At 41.3% G+C, this 22,775-nt stretch overlaps 1 protein-coding gene across 5 annotated transcripts in view; it reads right to left on the reverse strand.

The window, feature by feature from the left end:
* Positions 1-22,775, reverse strand: part of Qrich1 (glutamine rich 1) — a 33,084-nt gene that overhangs the window by 1,564 nt on the left and 8,745 nt on the right. For all 5 annotated transcript variants that reach the window (XM_051204072.1, XM_051204087.1, XM_051204107.1 and 2 more), the window contains 8 exons: positions 18,591-18,920; positions 15,399-16,430; positions 9,232-9,409; positions 8,515-8,669; positions 6,557-6,671; positions 1,903-2,011; positions 1,436-1,587; positions 880-970 (listed from right to left, as the gene is read on the reverse strand). In XM_051204072.1, the coding sequence (XP_051060029.1) occupies positions 880-970; positions 1,436-1,587; positions 1,903-2,011; positions 6,557-6,671; positions 8,515-8,669; positions 9,232-9,409; positions 15,399-16,430; positions 18,591-18,899 (2,141 nt within the window). In that variant the 5' untranslated portion in view covers positions 18,900-18,920. The remainder of the gene's footprint in view (positions 1-879; positions 971-1,435; positions 1,588-1,902; positions 2,012-6,556; positions 6,672-8,514; positions 8,670-9,231; positions 9,410-15,398; positions 16,431-18,590; positions 18,921-22,775) is intronic.

Raw genomic sequence — 22,775 nt, forward strand, 5'->3', positions numbered from 1 at the left:
GACAGAAGTTGAGTGCAGAGGAATTACTCAGGGGCAAAGACAACGCTTCCCTGAAGCTGTGTCCAGTCAAGAAGAGAAAGCTTAATGCCCTTGGATGCAAAGTATGGGTATAGGCCAAAAGAAGCAGACATGTACCAGCAATGGATGTGCACTAGAGGTTTTGTTGATGATATAAGATTATTTGTAGAGTAGTGAGAAACCAGTGAGGGTTTTAATCTAACATGATAGAAACACCCCCAACCACAAAAGCTCCTTTTGACACTGATATAAAGAGGATACACCAAACTGCTGGGACAAGAAAAAAAAAAGGTAAATGAACATTAACACCTGCTGATGCTGGTAGCAGCAACAAAATCAGAGGCAGAATGGTACAGGACCATGACCACTGACCATGTTCACTATCTGATGGGGGGGGGGGGGGAGACAGGCTTTGTATTTGTATACCTCCTCTATGAACAGAACTATCAGAGTTCAAAGGCAATCTTGTGAGTGAAAGGCCAGCCTGGTTTACAGAATTCTAGGTGGCCAAAGCTACAGAGAGACGCTGTCTCCAAAAAAGTGGCAGTCACAGTTCCATGATCCCTTGTATATGTTGTGTATTATCACACATTTTTTTCAAAGCAAACAAGTTCTTTGGTCAGGTATGGTGGCACACACCACTTCAGTATCTGTGTGCATGCTTATTCTGTATCTCCATCTTTTCACGGAGGGCATTTTTGTAGTTCTGGTCTGAAAGGAAATCATTTCCAAAGACTAAATATCAAAGTCAGATTTAGTAGTGCACGGGAGGTAGATGAGTGAATCAGGAGTTCAAGTCCATCCTCTCAACATACAAACACACACATTCACATGTATGGTTAGTGTACAAAGCCTCCTCACCATTTGAAGAGGTAGAAATCGTATAGCTTGATAGGACACCTCAATGGATTCTCTGGATTCTCTGTCTGTTCTGCATACATGTCATCTGTAACTATTAAAACAAACATGAGTTCAATCAACATGACTCAACAGAATGAAAAACTGACTTCAAGTTGTTCTTTGATCACTTGCAAGGAGGCAGCTGTGCATGGACATGCACGTGGGCATAAATATACACACGTATGCATACACAAATAATTAGAAATATACACATATAGCACAGACCTGGTACTAGACTAGTGTAAGCCTAGATCAGTAGTAACTTTAAGCATTCAACCTCCCCAACAAGGAAAGACTGGGTAAAAGAGGAAAGGGACAAGGCATGGACGACAAAAAGGCAAGCAGCTATGTTCCCCAGGTCATCCCTGACTCTGTGAGAAATGTTCAGGTTTTGGCCAAGGAGAAGGAAGTAGACAATTTCTGTCCAAACAACCTCAACTTAGACCCATCCCCACAAGGATAAAGACAGGCAGGGTAAGCATTACTGCTTGCTGTCGTTCCGGGTTCCTTTCACTACCTTTCTGGCCAGTCTGATGGATCCCGAGGGCCTTCAGATAGCGGATACTCGTACTTTTATCCTTAGGATTTGAGGGGTTCTTCTTTGTCTGTCGAAGGACCTTGGAGAAAGCCAGCTTCATGTGCTGATCTACTGTCTTCAACAGGAAGTACCTGGACCACAAGCACAAGCAAGGCAAGAAAAAGAGGGATGCCAGGATACAATGACTTACTTCAGCCCACTAGAGACTCAGATGAACCATCCCCACTTCCAAGATCTGGGTAAGGCCAGGTTAAAATGGACTGAAGGGGTCCAGCAAGGCTGTTTGCACCTTAACATTCACTATACAAAAATGCAGCCAAAAAGGAACCCAAACTAGCTGGAAATTTCTGAAATGTGGCAAAGGAATACAGAAGTCCTGGTGTTTCCACTCTCCGAACCGGGTAGGTTTCAGAAGTAGCTAAGTACATAGCTTCTAGAATACTTACTTGGTGTTAAAGAACATGAGGGTGGTCAGCAGTGTGGAAGGGGAATGTGCCCCAAGCTGCTTGCATTCCCACAGCATCTCTTCAGTCACGTGACTGGGCAGAACATAGCCTAGGTGGAACAGAATAGCACTGCAGCAACTGGATGACAAGAGGTCCACAAACACTAGGACCAAAAGTGACAAGGACTACACAGGAACACAATCCTAATGGGAATTATCCCTAGGGCGTGGCTAAATAATCTAGAGCTAGTTAAAGCACAGACCCTTGGGCTGCAAAACCTGAAAATGGCTATTTGTTTCTCATTAAGCTTGAAACCTCTGTTGCTGCTGCTATGAAGAGCCACAGGTTTCTATGACTGTTGCTATTTGATCTCCATACCCCCATCAAAGAGGGTTAGGGTAAAAGGAGTGTGCTTAAGGAAAATAAACTACATGAAGCTATAACCCAAACCCTACTTATATACTCTAAGGAAACTTACAGATCACATTTTCCTTTTTTAAGATTTATTTTGTTTTATGCATGAGTGTTTTCCTTGTATGTATGTGCACTATGTGAATGCCTAGTACCTGTGAAGGTCAGAAGATATCTGATCCCCAAGAAATGGAGTTATGGATGGGTGTGAACCACCATGTGGGTGTTGGGAATTAAACCCAAGTCCTCTGCAAGAGCAATAACTGCTTTTAACCCCAGAATCATCTGTCCAGCCATTATATATTATTTTCAGAGTGTCTAGGGCATAGAGACATATAACATATATATCCACCATCTTTGGAAAGCAAGGCAATTTCATAAACAAAAAGGGAAGGCTGATACTTGAATTAGTACACATTTCCTCCAAAAGACCAGGCATTACTCTCATACCCAAGTAAACATATAGCTACAGGGTTCAAAAGGTTAACAGTTTGAACTTGGGTAACTAGAAACATGCCATTTGATTTGAGCACTATGGTACTCAAGTCCTTTAAAGATGTGCAAGTATTTGTATACTGGGAACAGGTCTAGCAGATGAGCTGACACAATCTACGTCTCCAAGACTTTTAAGAAGTGATAGTCAGAAAGTAAAGGTGGCACTTTCTAGAAGGAGGAAAAATACTCTGCTCTATACAGTCCCCTTCCTTCCTTTTCTTTTGAGACAGGGATTCTCTGTGTAACAGCTCCAGCTGTCCTGGAACTCACTTTACAGACAAGGCTAGTCTCGAACTCACACAGAGATCCGCCTGCTCTTCCTCCCTAGTACAGGGACTAAAAGCATGCACTATCACTGCCAGCTAGCATTTCCATTTCTTGAAGCTATTTCTGGCTCATAAGTTTCTTTGATTCACTGATCAAGGTAGTGTCTCTCCCTGATGCTTAGACTACCCTGCAACTCAGTATGTACCCCAGGCTGACCTGGAAATTGCAACTTTACCACTTCAGGAGTGCAGGAATTGCAGTGTCCAACCATGCCTCTCTGGCATCGTTCTGGACAATTTACTGTATATATTACAGCAAAGCAACAATGGAAGTGCTTTCTTCTTGCCGTGTCTTTATTCCCTACAATACAGGATGAATGGCACAACATAGCCCTCTCCTCAGGTAAACCATGGCATATTCTACTCTTCTTTAGATTACTCTGCCACCTGTCTCAACAATTTAGTTTTTCTTTTCCTCCTAACTTTATTTTCATCTATGCAATTAAGGGTGGTGGTGGTGGTGCATGCCTACAATCCCAGAAGCACTCAATAGGCAGAGGCAGGCTGATCTCTGTGAGTTCCATGCCAGCCTGATCTACAGAGTCAGCTCCAGGACTGTCAAGGCTACAAAGAAAAGCACTGTGCTGAAAAAACAAAACAAAACAGAACACAAAATAAATAAATAAAGGCATTTAACCCAGGAGATTAACCCACAGAATCTGATTGATTATACTAAAATACCACCTCCCAGTATAAATAGAACTGACAGACTCTATAATGACAGAAACGCCCCAGATAAAACAGGTCAAGAGAGCTACCACAGACCACTATTATAATATTAAAAGGCCAAATGGAAGCTGAAGAGATAAAGATTATGAACTCAATTCCCAGTAAACACATGGTGGCTCACAACTACCTATATAATGAGATCTGGGGTCCTCTTCTGGTGTGCAGGCATGCATGCAGACAGTACACTGTATACATAATTAAGAAAATATATGTCTGTAACATAAGTTACAGACAGTTGTTAGCCACCATGTGAGTGTTGGGAAGTGAACCCAGGTCCACTGCAAGAAAGCAAATACTCTCAACAACTGAACTACCTACCTCTCCAGCCCCAACTTGTAAATTTAATAACTAAGTCTGTTACTTTCTCTCGCAGATTGTGCTTCTGGTATTGTACCTTAAACAGTCATAACCAAATCAAAGGTTATTCTGATTTTCACTTGCTAATGTGTATGCCTGCCGGTACATGCATGTGTAGAGACTGGAAGCAGAAATCAAGTGTCTTCTTAATTGCTTTCTACATTGTATTTTGAAACAGAGTCTCTTTGTGAATCTGGAGCCCACTAATTCAGCTACACTGTGTGTTTCCTAGCAATAGGATTACAGACCACATCCAGCTTTTTCAAACGGGTGCTATGGCAATGTGAACTCAGGCCTTCCTTGGCTTTGTTTATTTAATATTTATGTTTTGCCCACATATATGTCTATGTATTGTGTGAATCTCTTGTGCTTAAGATGTCCAGTGGGTATCAGATCCTCCCTATAAAATCTAGTTTATAGGCTGGGCGGTTTGCACCCGCCTTTAATATCAATACCCAGGAGGCAGAAGCAAGTGGATCTCTGTAATTCCTCCTCAGTTTTACTGGACCTCTAAAACTACCCAGGGAAAAAGTGTATATATAAAAAAAAAAAAAAAAAATTTAACTAAAACATTCCACTAAAACTTGTATTCTTTTGACATAAATATTATCCATGGCTTTGGATACTGGCTTTAGATAAATCCATAGTTATATTCTACAGGCACAATGATCCATGGCTCTTTTTTCTCTTTTGAATCAGGGTCTTGGTACATAGCTTAAACTGGCTTTGAATTCAAGATCATCCTATCAGGACTGGAGAGACGGCTTAGTGGTTAAAAAGCACTCTCTACTCTTCCAGAGAACCCAGGTTTAATTTCCTGTATCCACATGGTAGCTCACAACCGTTTAACTCTAGTTACAGAGGATCCAATGCTCTCACATAAGAGCATATATAGGCAAAACACCAGTGCACATTAAATAAATCTTAAAAAAAAAAAAAAAAAAAAAAAAAAAAACAACACTCTGTCTTAGCATCCTGAATGTTCATAAGACAATGAATCACTGTGCCAGCTTCTTTCCTTTTTTTTTCTTTTTTCAAGACAGTTTCTCTGTATAGTCCAGGAACTCACAGAGATCTGCCTACCTCTGCTTCCGGAGAACTCTGATATCGGCTGTGTGCCGATACCATCTGGCTTGCTTTCAATTAAGCAGTTCATAGCCATGAAGGAAGGGAGGACTGACTAGGTCAACAGGATCTGATGTTCCAAGCAGGGAAGATAGTTTGTTGTTGGAGCTCACAGAAATCAGCCTGCCTCTGTCTCTCAATTGCTACGATTAAAGTATGCCTATCTGGAAAAAAAAAACCCACGTATGTACAACCTCCCCCCCTCCCCAAACACACACAAAATAAACCATAGAAGAAGGAAGAGATGGTTTGGTAGTTTAGAGCAGTAGACCTGGAATCAATGTCCAGCACCCACATGTTTGACAACCATTTACAATTTCAGTTCCAAGGACAAGAGGAGGCACTAGATTCCCTGGAAATGGGAGTTACAGATGGTTGTAAGATACCATGTGGGTGCCAAAAATAAAACCCCAGTTCTTTGAAAGAACAAGTATTCTTAACCACTGAGCCATCTCTCCAGTCCCTGAAAAATACATTTTAATAATAGGTAGTGGTGATTCCAGCTAATTTCATTCACTTAGTTTTTTTCTCAGACATGGTGTGACAATTTTGCCAACACTGCCCTTAAATTTTTTGACTCAAGCAATCTTTCTGTTTTAGCTTCCTTACTAGCTGGGATGACAAGAACATTCTATTATTCCTGGCTGATTCTTATTTTACTAAATTTGGTCACGAAGAAAAGTTGTTAGTAATCATATCACCACCAGTTGTGTGTGCCTGGTGAACAGGGTTCCTTTCTTATTAGAGAAAGTATCAGAGGCTCAAACTGTTGCCTGTAAATCATAGTTCCTTTCCCTCACATTAAAACTGCAGTTAATCAAAGATGCTACCCATGTTTCTGTTGGGTTTTCTTGTAGTTGTTTTTGAGACAAGATCTTTCTCTGTAGCCTTGGTTAGCCTGGAACTCAGAGAGCCTCCTGACTCTGCTTCCCAGTGCTGGTTTCACATCAGCTTAACTACCCATCTTCTTAATGCCCAAGTGGAGGATTAGAGAGAGGCCTCAGTGGTTAAAAGCATGGGCTGCTCTTCTGAGGACCTGGGTTCAAATTCCCAGAACCCATGTTACAGCTCACAATACCCTCACACAGATACACATGCAGGCAAAACACCAATGTACATGGGAGGTAGAGGGAGGGGAGGAGGGAGGTAAGGAAAGGAAAGAAAGAAATTTAAGTGTAAAAGGAAATTCAAAGACAAAGGGAAACTCTTACCAAGTGGAGTGACTCTGGGCTGTACATCCTTCAGAACTTCATGTAACCACTCAGTGAAACGAACATAGTAAAGATCAGAAAATATGTCATCTACTCTTCCATTTTCAAAAAGGTACTAAAAGAAAAGTAATTGATAAATGTTACTGGTAGTCCCTTGAATAAAAAAAACCTTTGGAAAAACAAAACATTTTTTTCACTACCACTATTTTCTTACCCTACCCATTTTGTCCAATAACAACAAAAAATGTATTACATCAGAATTGTCCAGCTTTTGTCATTTCCACAGTTAAGAGAACTTACTGCTCTTATAGAGGTCCCAGGTTCAGTTCCTAGCCATCTACATAGCCACTACTGCTCACACATAGTGTCCATACATACATGGAGTTACTCACACATACACATGAAATAAAATGACTTTGTAAAAAAAAAAAATCATGAATAAAATCAGGGACTGAAGAGATGGCTCAACTGACACATGCTCTTCTAGGGAACCTGGGCTCAATTCCCAGCACCCTCATAGCAGCTAACAACTGCCTGTAACTTCAAGATCTGACATCCTCACACAGACACACATGCAAGCAAAACACCAATGCATATAAAACAAATCATCATAAAGAAAAAAAAATCATGAATAGAACCTGGGCATAGTAACACACAGCTTTAATCCCAGCACTTGAGAGGCAGAGGCAGGCAGATCTCTGAGTTTGAGGCTAGCCTGGTCTAAAAAGTGAGTTCCGGGATAGCTAGGGATAGACAAAGAAACCCTGTCTAAAAAACAAAACAAAAGCGGTAACAGAGTACATGGGGTATCACCTTCTTGCTAAAAGTATTGTGATAACAAATGCAAATCTTTTTGGGGGGGCTTGGTTTTTTGAAATAGGGTCTCATTATGTCACCTTGACTGGCCTAGAACTCACAAAATAGAATAAATTGGCCTTGAACTCAGAGATCTGTCAGCTTCTGTTCCCCTCAACCCTGCTGGGAATTAAAGGTAGATACAATCATGTCCAGCTTTAATTTTGTTTGGATTTATGTGTATGAGTGTTCAACTACACATATTTATGTATACCATATGTATGCTGGTACTCTCTGAGGTCAGAAGAAAGCACTGGATCTCCTAGAACTGAAGTTAGGAATGGCTGTGAATCACAATGTAAGTGTTGGGAACCGAACACAGGCCCTCTACAAGAGCATAAGTACTCTTAGCTGCTGAATCATGTCTCCAGTCCCAACACATGCAAGTCTTATTTTCTTTTGTAAATGGAGATTACTACACTACAACTGCCTTCTATGAACAGTGATAGCAAATAGGATAACTTGGGTAGTTCTGGGTTAGGACCAGAAGGGAAGGAATAAATTGGAAGGCTAACTGTTCTCAGAGCCAGGCAATAGAATGAGCTCCACCATACAAACAAGCCTTCTACCATCATACTGTGAAATCCTACTCTAGAGCCTTGAGTATGAAGAAATCTTATCTCTGCTCCTCTCAAAAAGCCATCTGTTATCTTTAAAATCCAAAGAGATTTATATACAATTTTAGCCATATTCCTTCAAACCATTGTTTTGTACTAAAACAATGTTTTGTACACAAAAGCTATACTTGAGCACCAGACTGGGTAACTTTATGAAAACCACATACATATTTTAACAAAATTTATTAAATGTTTTTAATTTAAGGAAAAACAATCATTAAATACTTTCCACCTCCACCTCCAGTTCCGGGGATCAGATTTCGGTCACCAGGTTTAGACAGCAAGCACTTCATGGCTCAGCTCCTTCACTGGCCCTTATTGTTTTAACACACGGTATTCTAGGTGATAGAATTATACAGCTATTTGCATATATTCTTTTCTAAAGAGAATATGTAGGCCTTTTCCCACTTTTTGTCATTTTTCTAACTTAGGGTAACATGAAAGGAACACAGTTCAGACATGCTCCTGTGAAGATCTGTTTCCTACCTTTTGTATACACAAGAAAATGTAGTAGAGTACATCTGGGTCATAGGGTTCACCTTCTCCATTTCGAGCTTCCCGTGTCATTAAACAGAGGCCATAATTCAATTCGGCCACAGCAGAGGAGATCAGATCTTCTTGGAATCGCAGCAACTGTCGCCCTGTGACACAAGTCCTAATGGTGAATGGGAGTCCTGACAATAGTGATGTCTTAATTGGCTGCTGACACTGTTAAAAGGAGGGCTCAGAGGATATTGTCCAGAGTTTGGCCTTGGAATGGCCATTTGCATCTGTGATCAGAATTGCTCTATTAATGCAGTAACATATGCTACTATGCTATTACACCAATAGGTTTCCCTTCCCTAAGGGCCAATGAAAGCAAAAAAGCCCAGAAACCACACCATGTAATACAATCAAGTAAATGAGCCCACGCCAAGACAGGCTCTAAGCACGACTCACTGGCTCTTCCCAGTTCTTCTCAAAAATCAATCTTCCTTGGTTTTTGTTGACTCTAGAAACCCACAGTTCTAAAAATTTGTTCTTGGGCAAATCCCACAAATCCTGCTCATTTCACAGGGTGAAGACTACATCCTGTTTATTGTGACACAAAGTATACTTTGAAGTATATTCTCTAGTCCTCAGAGCCTACCTGCCTGCCATTTTGTTTTTCTTTTACCTAAAATGTAGACACATGCAAGCCTGCCCTCCCTCCCAAACACTCACTCCCAATGGGGGCCAGTCTGTTCTGAGCATCCTTCTCTAGTTCAGCATTCTTGGTCTGAGCCCAGTTTTTCCATACTTCAAGCCCTTCTTCTGGCTTCAAAGAATTTGGAAGCAAAAGTTCTGGTGAAGGCTGTGGTTGTGATTGTGGCTCAACTTCAGCAACCTGAACAGTTTGTGCCTAGGAGATAGAAACCATCAGAATATGTCAATATTGATTTTCATCAGTTCCTTTAATATAAATGTCAGAAATGAAACTCCCCCACTCATTCAATTGGGAAAAAGAAAAACCAACTCTTCTATTTTCACAATCTGAAGAGCTTCTTACTGGAAGGATAACATAGGCAGCAATATAACTGGGCCAATGCAATGTTTCTCAGCTCTGACTATACCAGCTCTCATTTAATATTCTATTAGATTTTTAAATTGTATTCTTGTGTATGTGTGCCATTGGTGTACCTGTGGAGGGCAGAAAACAATTTGTGGGAATTGTCTCTTTCTACCATGTGGTTCTGAGGGACTGAATTCAGGATGACAGGCTTGGAGCAAGCACTATTATCCACTAAGGCATTTTGCTAGCTTTTAATTCTAAAAAAAAAAAACTAGTATAAACCAATACTGGATTGTAATGCCAATACTTTGGAGACTGAGGCAGGGTTGTAGGGTCACCTCAAGTTTGGACCAACCCTGCCTTTATGGCAAATGCAAGGCCAGCCATGGCTTTAAGTAGGAAATGGTCTCCAAAACCCAAACCAAAAAAAAAAAAAAAAAAAAAAAAAAAAACAAACAAACAAACAAAAAAACCCACAAAACCTGGGTGTACACCCAAGACAGAGGCAGGAAGATCTCTGATTTCAAGGCTAACCTAGACAAACATATGCAGAGAATCCCTGTTTCACCCCCCCCCAACAAAAGGCAAGAAAAACAAAACACACACACAAAAGAACCTACAATGCCCTAGAATCTCTCCAAAGGTAGGGTCCACATTTTAGTCTTTTTAAAACTTCCAAGTAAAAAGATTTATTTCAAACACCGCTTCAAAATTCACTGTGCAAATAAAACAATTAGGCATTTTATTAAAAAAATGCTTATAAAGTTACTGAAAACTCTGGATTGGGATCTGAGGAAGGCTACACATCTAACAAGCTACACATCTAACAAGCTCCCAAGTAGAAACAAGGTTGGTAAACTGTAGATTACATATCCAATTTCAAATGTGCAGAGTAGGGGTTCTTAAAATTTAGTTGCAAACCTGGTGGTAAAAAATAAGTAATTCCATCAGTTGGAAAATAGGAAAAGGGAGGAGATAAAGAGGTCAAGGACACACTTAGCTACATTGTGACTTTAAGGCCAAGTAGGTTACATAAGACCCTGTACCAACCAATAACAAAACAAACAAAAAACCTTTTTTCTACCTCAAAAATCACCTAAACTGGTAGAAAAACACTCATGTCTGTGCCCTATTCCCAGGCTATAATTTGAGTGGTCTTCTATGATGAAGGACTGAAATCAGCACTGGAGGCTGGAGTCCTGGGTATGCAGAAGTATAGTCCTGCCAGACAGTGTTGGCACATGCCTTTAATCCCAGCACTTGGGAGGCAGAGTTAGAAGGACCTCTTTGAGTTCAAGGCCAGCCTGGTCTACAGAGCAAGTTCCAGGACAGGCTCTAAAACTACACAGAGAAACCTTGTCTCAAAAAACAAAACAAAACCAAAGAAAGTATAATCCTGAGTAGAAATGCAAAAGTGAAACCTGCAAGAATAGACAGACTTTCAATAACTACATAGCAGGTTCCAGAAAAAACCCATCAAAAAAAGAAGTTTCCCTGGTGGGGTGGGCATGACCCATGCACATAATCCCAGCATTCGGGGGATGAGGAAGCAATGTTCCCCTGATGATTTTAGTATGCACCAATTATTTACAGACAAAGAATAGTAAAGCAATGGTGATCTCAAACTCAGATCCACCTGCCTCTGCCCACCACAGCAGGGCTGGAATAAAAGGCATTCACCTCCCACTAGAAATAGAAGGAACTAACTATTCTGAAAGAATGGGTTCCTCATCAATGATCTTGAAGGTAAGCTATGTAAGAGAAGACAGCATCTTGAGTGTTTGTTGAATTCCCAAAATTTTAAACAACCTCAAAACAGATCCCTAATATAGGTTCTTAGATGTTACAACATATCCAAGTCTGAACAATGCTCCTTAAGCAACCCTATCAGACCCTTACCCCTCAACACCTCTAAAATCTGAAGGATATATCAAGTAATTTCTTTTTCTTAATGATTTCTTTTTATTCTATGTGTACTGGTGTTTTGCCTGCATGCATTTCTGTGTGAGAATGCCAGGAATTGAATTCCAGGTCCCCTGGAAGAGCAGCTAGTGATTTTAATTGCTGAAACTCTCTCCAGCCCCAATATCAGATAATTTCAAATGAAGGCAAAATTGTTTCTACATGTTTGAAAATTTGCTCACATACACACACATACAAATTCTATTAGCTTTGACAAGATAACTATGTGTTTTTTTTGAGACAGTTTCTATGTGTAACCGCCCTGACTGTCCTGAAACTTGCTCTGTAAAACAGGCTACCCACAAACTCACAAGAGACCTGCCTGTCTCTGTTTCCCCAATGCTGGAATTAAAGACACGCACCACCACTCCTGGCTCAAAACATTTTTGTGTGTGCTCACAAAGGAACACACACCTATGTACATAGCTTAGGAGGACAGGGAAAGACAGAGGGTTCTACTCTTATCATCACTCTTACTACTCCCTCGAGACAGGTTCTCTCACTGAACCTCAAGTTCATCACTTTCTGCTAGGCTGGTCAGCCAATGAATTCCTAGAATTCACTTGTCTCTGACCCCAGTTTTGAAGTTATACACATCCTTTGCCATGCCTGGTATTTCTATGTGAGTGCTGGGCAATCTCCCAACGCCTTTCTTTTTAAGTTTTATTTTATACATACAGGTGCTTTGCTTGCATGCATGTCTGCTCACGCACTATGTGTGTGCCTGGTACCTTTAAGAGACCAGACATCTAATACCAGCACTCAGAAGGCAGTGGCAGGAGGACCTGAGTCAAGCCAGTCTGGTCTACATACCAAGTTCCAGGACAGCCAAAACTATAGAGAGACTCTGTCTTAAATAAACAAAAACAAAAATAAAAGTTGGGGATAGGGGGCAGAAGAGGGCAATGGACACCATGGAATGCAAATTAGACAGTTGTGAGCTACCATGTAGGCACTAAGAACCAAACCCAGGTCCTTTGGAAGGGCAGCCAGGGCTCTTAACTGCTGAGCCATTTCTCCAGATCTTTTTCTTTATTAAAAAATAAGTATGTGTATATGTCTGTGTATTTATATGTGCTTATGAATGAAAGTGCCCTTGGATGTCATTAAGAGGGGGTCAGTTTCCCTAGATATGGAGTTACAGCCAGTTGTGAGTCACACAATGAGGGTGCTAGGAATTGAACCTGGGTCCTCTGGAAGGTACCGCCTGAGTGCATTCTGCCAGGTGATGGGGGCAGGCCAGCATAATGCCTGAATCCTTACAGCCTCAGTTTCTGGTTTCAACAAATACGTACAACAGAACAGGCTCTTAACTGCTGAGGTATGTATCTAGCCCAATCTTCAACACTGACCTTAAACTTAGACTTCTGCCTCTGCTCCACCACACCCAACATCCCTTTTGTGTTTTTAAACATTCCTGTAATAGGCTAGGCAGTGGTGGCACAGTCCCCAGCACTCAGGATGCAGAGACAGTTCCAAGATAGCCTCCAAAGCTACAGAGAAACCCTGTCTTGAAAAACCAAACAACAGACAAACAAAAACAAAATTCCTGTAATGGAAGAATAACTCAAAAATGTTCTTTTTATCCCAAATTAAGAACTGTGAAGTCAGACAGTGATACACACCTTTAATCACAACACTAGGAAGGCAGAGGCAGTTGGATCTCAGTGAGTTCCAGGACAGCCTACACAGACAAACCCTATCTTTAAAAAAAAAAAAAAAAAAAAAAAAAAAAAAGAAAGAAAGGAGGAAAGGAAAAGAAGGGGGCTGGAGAGATGGCTCAGAGATTAAGAACACTGGCTGTTCTTTCAGAGGTCCTGAGTTCAATTCCCAGCAACTACATGGTGGCTCACAACTATCTATGAAAGTAATGAGATCTGCTACGCTTTTCTGGTGTGCAGGTATGTATACAGGTAGAACATAGCATACATAATAAATAAGTCTTTAAAAAAAATAAAAGATACTTGGGAGGAAGAGACAGGTGAATCTCAGTGAGTTCCAGGCCAGCCTGATTTACAAAGCATGCTCCAGGGTCAGCCAGGACTTGAAAAACCATAAAAAACAACAAACAAACATCTGTAATTCCAGGTTCAGAGGATCATACATACCCTCTTCTAGTCTCCACGGGTAACACACCCACAAGATGTAGGGACATATACACTGGCAAAACACCTATATCCATACACATAAAATAAGTCAATCAGTTGTGCCAAAGTGGACTATGCCTTTAATTCCAGCACTCGGGAGGCAGATCTTGAGGCCAGCCTGGTCTCATAGCAAATTCCAGGACAGTCAGGGCTACCTAAAGAAACTGTGCCTCAAAAACACAAAACAAAAAATAAAAATTCAGACCTAAATTTAGGACAACAAAAACCTACAACTGAATCAGACAGATGTAATGGTATATACATCTGGTTTCAACTACTGGAGGGCTGAGGCAAGAGAACCAGTTAAACACATCAAATCAGTCTGCTCAATCAATAACAGTCCTACCCAAAAGGAAACTAGGTAAGCAAGATGGTGATGGTGGGTTGCACATTCAAGCAGAGGCAGGGGGATCTTAGTGAGTTCAAGGCCAGCCAGGATGGTTATACAGAGAAACTTTCAAAAACCAAACAAAAACTAGAAAAAGTAGACCTAGTTTCTACAGATGATGTCTTGAAAGTACTGAGAATAAAACAGAGGTGTAGAACAGGTGGAGGTGAAAACGAGATCAAAGGAAGAAGGTTTCTGCCAGGCAGACACAGCTTAGTGAGAAGTTTTATTAGAAGGGGAAGGGGTGAGGGAGGGGGTAAAGAGACAAGAGGGAGCTAGGAAAAGTCCTGTCTGCCCCAGGGGAACAGTAAGAAAGAGGGAAAGAGAAAAGTGGGCAGGGGTCTCTCTCTTTTTAAAAAAAAAAAAAAAAAAAAAAGACAGGGTTTCTCTGTGTTGTTTTGGAGCCTGTCCTGGAACAAGCTCTGTAGACCAGGCTAGCCTTGAACTCACAGAGATCCACCTGCCTCTTGAGTGCTGGAATTAAAGGCTTGCCGATACCAACGCCTGGCTTGGAGTCTTTCTTTTAAAGGGGTTCTTAGCACCTGTGTGCAGACTAGTAGTTATGGAACCCTGGGTTGACCAAGGTACTACCTGAATGCATTCTGCCAGGTGACAGGAGCAGGCCAGCATAATGCCTGAGTCCTTACAGCCTCAGTTTCTGGTTTCAACAAATACGTACAACAGAACAGTTTGCTAATTTTCTTATTTTTGCCATTTCTTTCCTCTGCTTTCTAAGACAAGGTATCATTTCATAGTCCTGGATGGCCTGAAACTTGCTATATGGAACAAGCTGCCCTTGAACTCAGAGATCCACTGGCCTCTGCCTCCCAAGTGCCATCATTACAAGTGTGTACCTCCACATCTAGAACCTTTCAATAGATCTACTAAGAGGTATTTTAAACTTTTTATACTATATTCAAAGATAAATAAAAATCTATCTCACAAGCTCTCCACCATGAATTTACTACCTGTGTGTCACATTAACAGTTCAACTACAGCTGTTTATATAAGCAGCCCAAAGACTCTATATATAACACTTTGGGGTCTTCCATTCATCACAGCATTAACTTTATTCATCATAAAAAGATATTACAAGGAAATATTATAGGCATCCCACCAAATACTCTTTAAAAACTACGAAAGAATTACTGATCATCTTTTTGAATTCCAAGAATGATAAACTTGTCTGTTTATACAGCCTCACCTACTGCTTCTCTTCCTCCCCCCAAATACTATCACTGTTACGACAATGAGGGAATTAAATAATCCACACACTACAGGTGAGTTCTATGATACACTAGAAACCAAGAAAGCAAAATGATCTGCAGATTAAGTCACTTACTGAACAAGTAACCTGGAGCTGCTGTTGCTGCTGGGGTGGTGGCGGCGTCTGCTCTTGTGCAGTTTGCTGTTGTGGCTGCTGCTGTGGGTCCCATATATGTACAGTCTGAGCCGTATTCTGGTATGTGCCTGCAACGGCCTGCACAGCCACTGGAATATGGATGTTGCCATTCATGAACTGTGCTGGAAAGAGAGAGTTTGCAAGGGTCTGCACTACCTCTTCATGGGAGTTTTTTACTACAGATGTGGTGCCCACCATCTTCTCCTTGTCATCCTCCAGTTTTACAGCTGTCAGAGCTGTGGGTGAGCCGCTGACATGAACTGCATTGTAGGCTTCTTGGGGAATGGCAATGTGGGTGATGCTCTGCTGCTGAGGGTCCCCCCGTGGCTGGGCAGAATAAACAGGGATGGTCCAAGTTTCTCCTGTAGGGCTAGTTATGGTCCCAGTGGCACTGTACAGGTGGGCACTGTCCACTGTCAGTAAATCTGGCCTCAAAGACACATAACTCTGTTGCTGGCCCTGTGGAATGGCCAGCACGGTGGCCACTGGCTGCCCTGAGATGGCGTAGGACACGGTGATGGGCATGTCCACTTTGCGTTTCTTCACTGGCTGAAGCACACTGGCTGTGCCAACCCGCCGTTCCCCTTCCCGGGGTGAACCCTGCTGGGATGGTGGTGGGGAAAGGGCACCCACGGTCTGGATTTGAATCTGCTGGCCTCCAGCAAGAGACTGGCCAGCCACCAGCTGAGCCTGGATTTGTTGATGTGGGATATGATCCTCTGGGATTTCTGCAGCCTGGATCTGCTGGGCTGCCTGCACATGCTGCACTTGGATCTGGGCTGCTTGCAGCTGTGAAGGGCTGGGACTCTGCAGAGATGGGGTCTGGATGGAGGGGGCTGCTGACTGCGGTGGTTGGCCCTGGATCTGCACCTGGACCTGGATGGGTTGCTCAGCAGGCTGGTGAACAGTGAATTGAGGAGAAAGTTGCTGAGCCGAGACCTGCTGTGGAGACTGCTGTACCTGCACCTGTACCTGCAGGAACAAGATTCACCAGTGAGTAAAGCAAGCAACATCTAGATCTCAAAGAAAATTTTTAGGCAGGGCCCTGTATAATGTGAGCAAGGGAACTCTATCAGTCATGGCATCTGCAGTCACAGTGCCCCCAAGAACCAAATATTAAAACTTTGTTCACGTTCACGTTTTTTTTCTTTGAAAATGTGCCCCTTTGGTTTTTTGTGTAAGAGCAGACAGAGTGGTATAAGGATATATTTAAGAATGTACTTAAAATTTATTAAGGTTGGAGTGTTGACTCAGTAGTTTAAAAGTACTGACTGATCTTTCAGGATCTGAGTTCTATTCCTAGTACCCACATGGTGGCTTACAACCATTTGTAACCAGTTCCAGGAGATCTGATGCCCTCTTCTGTACTCCAAGAGCACCATATACACATGGTACACAGACATATATGCAGGTAAAACACCTACACACATGAAACAAAAAAGTATCAAATCATATAAATTAAAATTTTATGTACAAGTGAGGAAAAAAAAAAAAAAAAAAAAAAAATCTGCCGGTCAGAGGCAGGCAGATCTTTGTGAGTTCGCAGCCAGCCTGGTCTACAGACAGACTCCAAAGCTACATAGAGAAACCCTGCCCCCCCAAAATAATTGGTTAAAAAAAGAATCAAAATAAATAAATAAACATGATCACCACCAAAGAATAGAAAATTGGCATGTACACAATAACTGTTATACTACCAGCCAATGTTTGTGTTTGATGTCACTCATTAGTAAAACTAAATAAAACTATGTCTTCAAGTATTTACATACAATTTTAATTTTTAAAAAAATTTATTATGGGGGAACGAATGGGTGGAGAAGACGGAGGGGAAACTGTTGGTATGTAAGATAAAAAAAATGTTATTTAAATTAAAAAAAATTTATTATCACCATGTGTGGTGGTATGCACCTTTAATCCCACCACTAAGGAGGTAGAGGTAGGCAGATCTCTGAGTTCAAAGCCAGCCTGGTCTACAAACTGAGTTCCAGGACAGTCAGATTGTTACACAGAGAAACCCTGTCTCAAAAATAAAAACAAATAAATAAAATTATTATCCTGAGTATATGATGTGGGGAAGAGGAGGTGCATAAATGCCATGGCACACATTTGGAAGTAGTAGGTCACCAGTCCCTAAAGCTGTTATTTTGTCACAGATCTGTAATCCTAGCTACTCAGGAACCTGAAGTAAGCAAATTCATCCAGCTTGGCCTCCTCAGGAAACTTAGTTTCTCTAAAATTAAAGTTAAAAAAAAAAAAAAAAGGGGGGGGGTGAATGCTGGAGATGGTTCAATAGTTAAGAGCACTGACTATTCTTCCAGAAGACCAAAGTTCAATTCCCAGCACCACATGGGGGCTCACAACTGTTTGTAACTCCAGTTCCAGGAGATCTGACACCTTCACACAGTCATACATGTATCCAAAGTAAAATGAAACTCAACCACAATACAATGCCCAGAACACTATTCAGAGGAGACTGTTTCATCTAGAGATCCCTAAAAAAGAAAAACCTATGCCTATCAGCCACTGTATTCATTCCTCCATTTTGAATAACCTTAATGTTAGTTAGCATTATCTGAGGTTAACAGGTAGAAAATGCCAACATAGAAATCTATAGGTGATCAGAGATTTGAGATATATTAACTAAATTAAGATCACCATACATCAGATTTTAATTTTAAAGCAAGTTCCAAATGTCACAGTTTCCATAATGAGCCAAACCTAGCTTTCCTGTGCTTTCTGATCTGATTGTCACAGAAAGAAGGAAAGACTCAATCACATAAAGCTGTCACATCCAAATTCAGTGCTAGCCTCTACCTTCCGTACTTTGAGCTCTCTAAAGCAAAAAGCAAGGTTTTATAGTTTACAGTGGCTAAAGATATCATCAATCCACATTAAATATGAGTAATTTCCCCATGTGGCACAATGGCACCTTTAATTCCAGCACTCAGGAGGCAGAGGCAGGCAGATCTCTGAGTTCGAGGTCTACAGGCTTCAAAGCTACAAAAAAATGGGGGGTGGGGAGGATATTGATTTCCTACTTGGTAAAATAACTTTCATCATTTCTAACATCTGTATAGGTAGGTATATTGTAACTATTTTATTAACAGGCTTCAACTAAATATTTTCTCTTACCTGAACCTGTTGTGGCTGCTGAACCTGGATCTGCTGCTCTTGCTGAGTTTGTGGTTGAACACTGGTTGTGACTGGACAAGCAAGTTCAAGCAAAGACCCAGCCACTTCAGTACTGTCTGTGTAAATGCAGTTCCCACCCTGTTGGTACACCATTGTGGTGGTGGCAGTCTGCTGGAACTCCTGAAGAGCTTCTGGTCCCTTAGAAGCCAGTGAGTCCAGAAATTCCTTCATCCTGTGTTGAGGGACAGACCTTGCCTTCACTCGGATGTACTCTTCAAATGAGATGGTGTTCTCCAGAGAATTATTCATATTGCAGAGTCCTTAGGGTTCCTAAAATTAAAACGGACAGTCAACATTTTGCTATTGTTAACATACTGCTTTATGTTTTACATTCATTTATTGGGAGGGGACCATGCACATGCCAAGGCATGCCTGGAGGTCAAAGGATAACCCACTTGAATTGGTTCTCTCCACCATGTGGGTCTCAAAGATCAAACTCAGGTCATCAGGCTTGGCAATAGATGGCTTTATCTGTTGAGCCATCTTACCAACCCTACTGTTTATGTATCTTGAAATGCACAGACACAATTACTCTGACAGTGAAAATGGAATGTATGTATGCTCCAAAGAAAAGTTTTATTATACCATCTTCCCCTACCCCCAAAATATACCGTAGGGTTTTCTTTGTTTGTTTGTTTAAAAGATAGGATTTCATGCCAGGCAGTGGTGGCACACGCCTTTAATCCCAACACTTGGGAGGCAGAAGCAGGTGGATCTCTGTGAGTCTGATGCTAGTTCCAGGACAGCTAGTGCTGTTATACAGAGAAACCCTGTCTCAAACAAAACAAAAAGCCAGGCAATGATGGTGTATGTCTTTAATCCCAGCTATCGGGGAAGCAGAGGCAGGTGGATCTCTGTAAATTGGAGGCCAACCTGGTCTACAAAGCTACACAGAGAAACCCTGTTGCAGGAAGCAGAGAGAGAGAGAGAGAGAGAGAGAGAGAGAGGGGAGGGAGAGAGAGGGAGAGAGAGAGAGAGGGAGAGAGAGAGAGAGAGGGAGAGAGAGAGATCTCACTATGAACCCTTGGTTGGCCTTAAACCCATACGAGATTCACCTGCATCTGCCTTGAGAATGCTATGCCTGGTCTCTGTGAGTTATTTTTGTTTTTAATATTTAGATTTCTCATTATTAGTAGTAGAATATGTACAGGATAATGTGTGGGCACACATGCCATGACAAGTGTATAGAGTCAGAAGACAAGTATAGTTTGTTCTCTCTACCTTTACATGGGCTCTAGGGATGAAACTCATAAGCTTACACATTAAGTAAGTGCCTCTCACCTGCCAGCCCTATCCTACAATTCTATGTAGCCTAGGATGGTTTTGAATTTAAAGTAATCCTCCTTCTCCAGCTTCCTGAGTGCTGGGATTACAAGTATGAGCCAGTGTAACATGCCTGACTTTCTTCGGCATTTCTTTTTTTTCTTAAGGTTTATTTGTTTTATGTATATAGTGTTCTGCCTGAATGCCAGAAGAGGGCACCAGATTTCATTAGATGATTGTGAGGTACCATGTGGTTTCTGGGAATTGAACTCAGGACCTTCAGTCCTGTGCTCAGCCAGTGCTCTTTAACCTCTGAGTCATCTCTCCAGCCCTCTTCTACATTTCTTAAACCAAACTATTACACTAAAACAAAACTCAAACACAGTCTTTAAGTACTAGATAGAGCAGGCTGAAATGACATTTTCCATCTAGCACCAGGCCAATCACATTCTTTCTACAACAAGCATTAGACAGTAACGTGGTATGCAAAATCACTCCCATGCCCGGTGTCACATACCCTTCTTTAGTCTCAGCCCTTGGAAGCCAGACCAATGCAGTCTACCTAAGAAATTACAGGCCAGTCAGGTCTACTGAGTGAGATCCTGCCTCAAAATAAATAAGTCGAACTGCTCTCTTACCATCACAAAAAAACTACCAAACAAGGGGAGGGAGCAACGAAGTAGATACTTACATGTTTTTCTCTGCTTTTTGAGACAGGGTCTCACTATGTAACTTTAGCTGGCCACTTGGCCCTATTAACATGTTTTATTTCCACTACTAGGTAGAGTTAGTACAGAGTTATTTATTTATTTATCTAGCAAGACCTAAAGAGACAGGGGCATGTTCTTTTATTTATCTCCCATTAGAAACATCAAAAAGCGTACACCTTTCATCCCAGCACTCAGGAGGCAGAGACAGAGACAGGCAGATAGGAGTTCAAGGCCAGCCTGGCCTACAGAGTGAGTTCTAGGACTGTTACACAGAGAAACCCTGTCTTGAAAACACACAAACAAACAAACAAATACACAAAAGAAACACCAAAAATTTGCTGGACTTAGTGGTGTACTTCTTGTTCACCTATTCTCATGTAATCCCAGCTGAGGCAAAAGAATTCCAAGCAGAGGCCAGAGGGAACTACATGCTACCTATACCCACACAACATTAAGAAAAGAGCAAGGGAAAGGAAAAGAGGAAAAAAGACCAAAGCTCATTTTGCCATACACTACTCATATTCTTCTGCAGCTTGGCTAAAAACATGGTCTCTAGAGCCATATTACTTAATTTCATATTGCACCTTGACATCAAATATGTCAACTCTAGATAAACCGGTTAAATTCATTTTTTTCTTTCTATTAAACAGGAATAAAATAGCACTTACCTGCGAGAAAGAATACATACATGTGTAGTGCTTGGAAAAATACTTGAGAAACTGCCAATAGTACCATGTAATACTGAATAATTTTATCAAAATAACTATGAGTGGGGCTGGTGAGATGGCTCAGTGGTTAAAAGCACTTGCAGAGGACCAGGGTCCAATTCTCAGCACCCACATAACAGCTCACAAACATCTGTAACTCTCCAATTCCAGGAGATTTGACAACCTCTTCCAGCCTATGTGGCAAGAGGCACGCATGTGGTGCACGTAGGGAAAACACTCATGCCCACATAAAATAAAAATGAGTAAGTTTAAAATAAATTGGAAGGAATTGAGTAGTACCTTAAATAACTAAGTTATTACTAAAATTCAGAAATCAATTTTGCACATTTTTAAAATCAAGTAACTAAGACAAAAATGACCTGGGCCCAAGCAGAGCCACAATCTTGCAATTATAGTACTCAGGAAGCCAAATCAGAAGGATCATGAGTTTAAGGCCAGGTTGAACTACATCATTCCACCTAGCCTCAAAAAACAAAAATAAGGTATGGGGATAGAACTCAGTTGGGAGAGTGCTTGTTTGCCTACCATGCACAAAGCCCCAGGTTTAGTCCCCAATACTACAAAAGAATGGCAGGAAGTTTTAGGTCTATTATGCTACTTCAGCACTCAGGAGAGGGAATCCAGAGAACCAGAAGTTCGAGGTCATCTGAAAGGCCAGCAAAAGCAATTGCCAAGACTTTCAAAACGAAAGCACCAACAATGGCTGAAGAGTAAAACACCTTCATTCAAAACCTGAGTTCAATCCCCACAACATATGTAATGGAAGGAACCAGCTCCCACAAATCATCTTTTGACCTCCATATGTACACACACAATGAATGAGTAAATGAATGGAAGTTTAAAAACAAGCCAACAAGAACAAAAAGCACAATGACCTATGGACACTTCAGTTGACTGTCAACACTACCTCCGCAGCATCCTCTTTTAGGCAGCCCCATCTTAAGAACAAAAAACGCCAAGGGTGAAAGTCACACGAACCAAGTGCAGCCTCTTGTCAAAAATGGCTCTCAGTTGATCTCAAATGTCTAGAAAAGTGACTTATTTCCCTGAGCCACCAAGCAACAACACTAGTCTCTTTTTTACTGCTGAGATGTTCTACCTTATGCTACAGATTTCATGTTTGTGGGTAATCATCTACTTTCTTCCATCAGAGCTTAAAACTCCTAGCAGACAAAACTGTGTCCCACTCCTCTTTAAATAGTCCAGAAATGACAGTTGCGCATATATATTATATTTTACATTTATAATTTAAGGTGTAAGAGGAAGAATTAAGTCTTCTGGGGCTGGAGAGATGCCTAAGTCATTAACAGCACTTGTTGCTCTTCCAGAGATTAAATGTTGTCTTCTGACCCCCTATCGACACTGGCAGACACATATACACATGAATAAAATTAAAAAGATTCTTTCTTCCTGTTACATCTGTA

This window comes from Phodopus roborovskii, unplaced genomic scaffold (genome assembly GCF_943737965.1).
Source record: "Phodopus roborovskii unplaced genomic scaffold, PHOROB, whole genome shotgun sequence".
In the NCBI taxonomy this organism is placed as follows: Eukaryota; Metazoa; Chordata; class Mammalia; order Rodentia; family Cricetidae; genus Phodopus; species Phodopus roborovskii.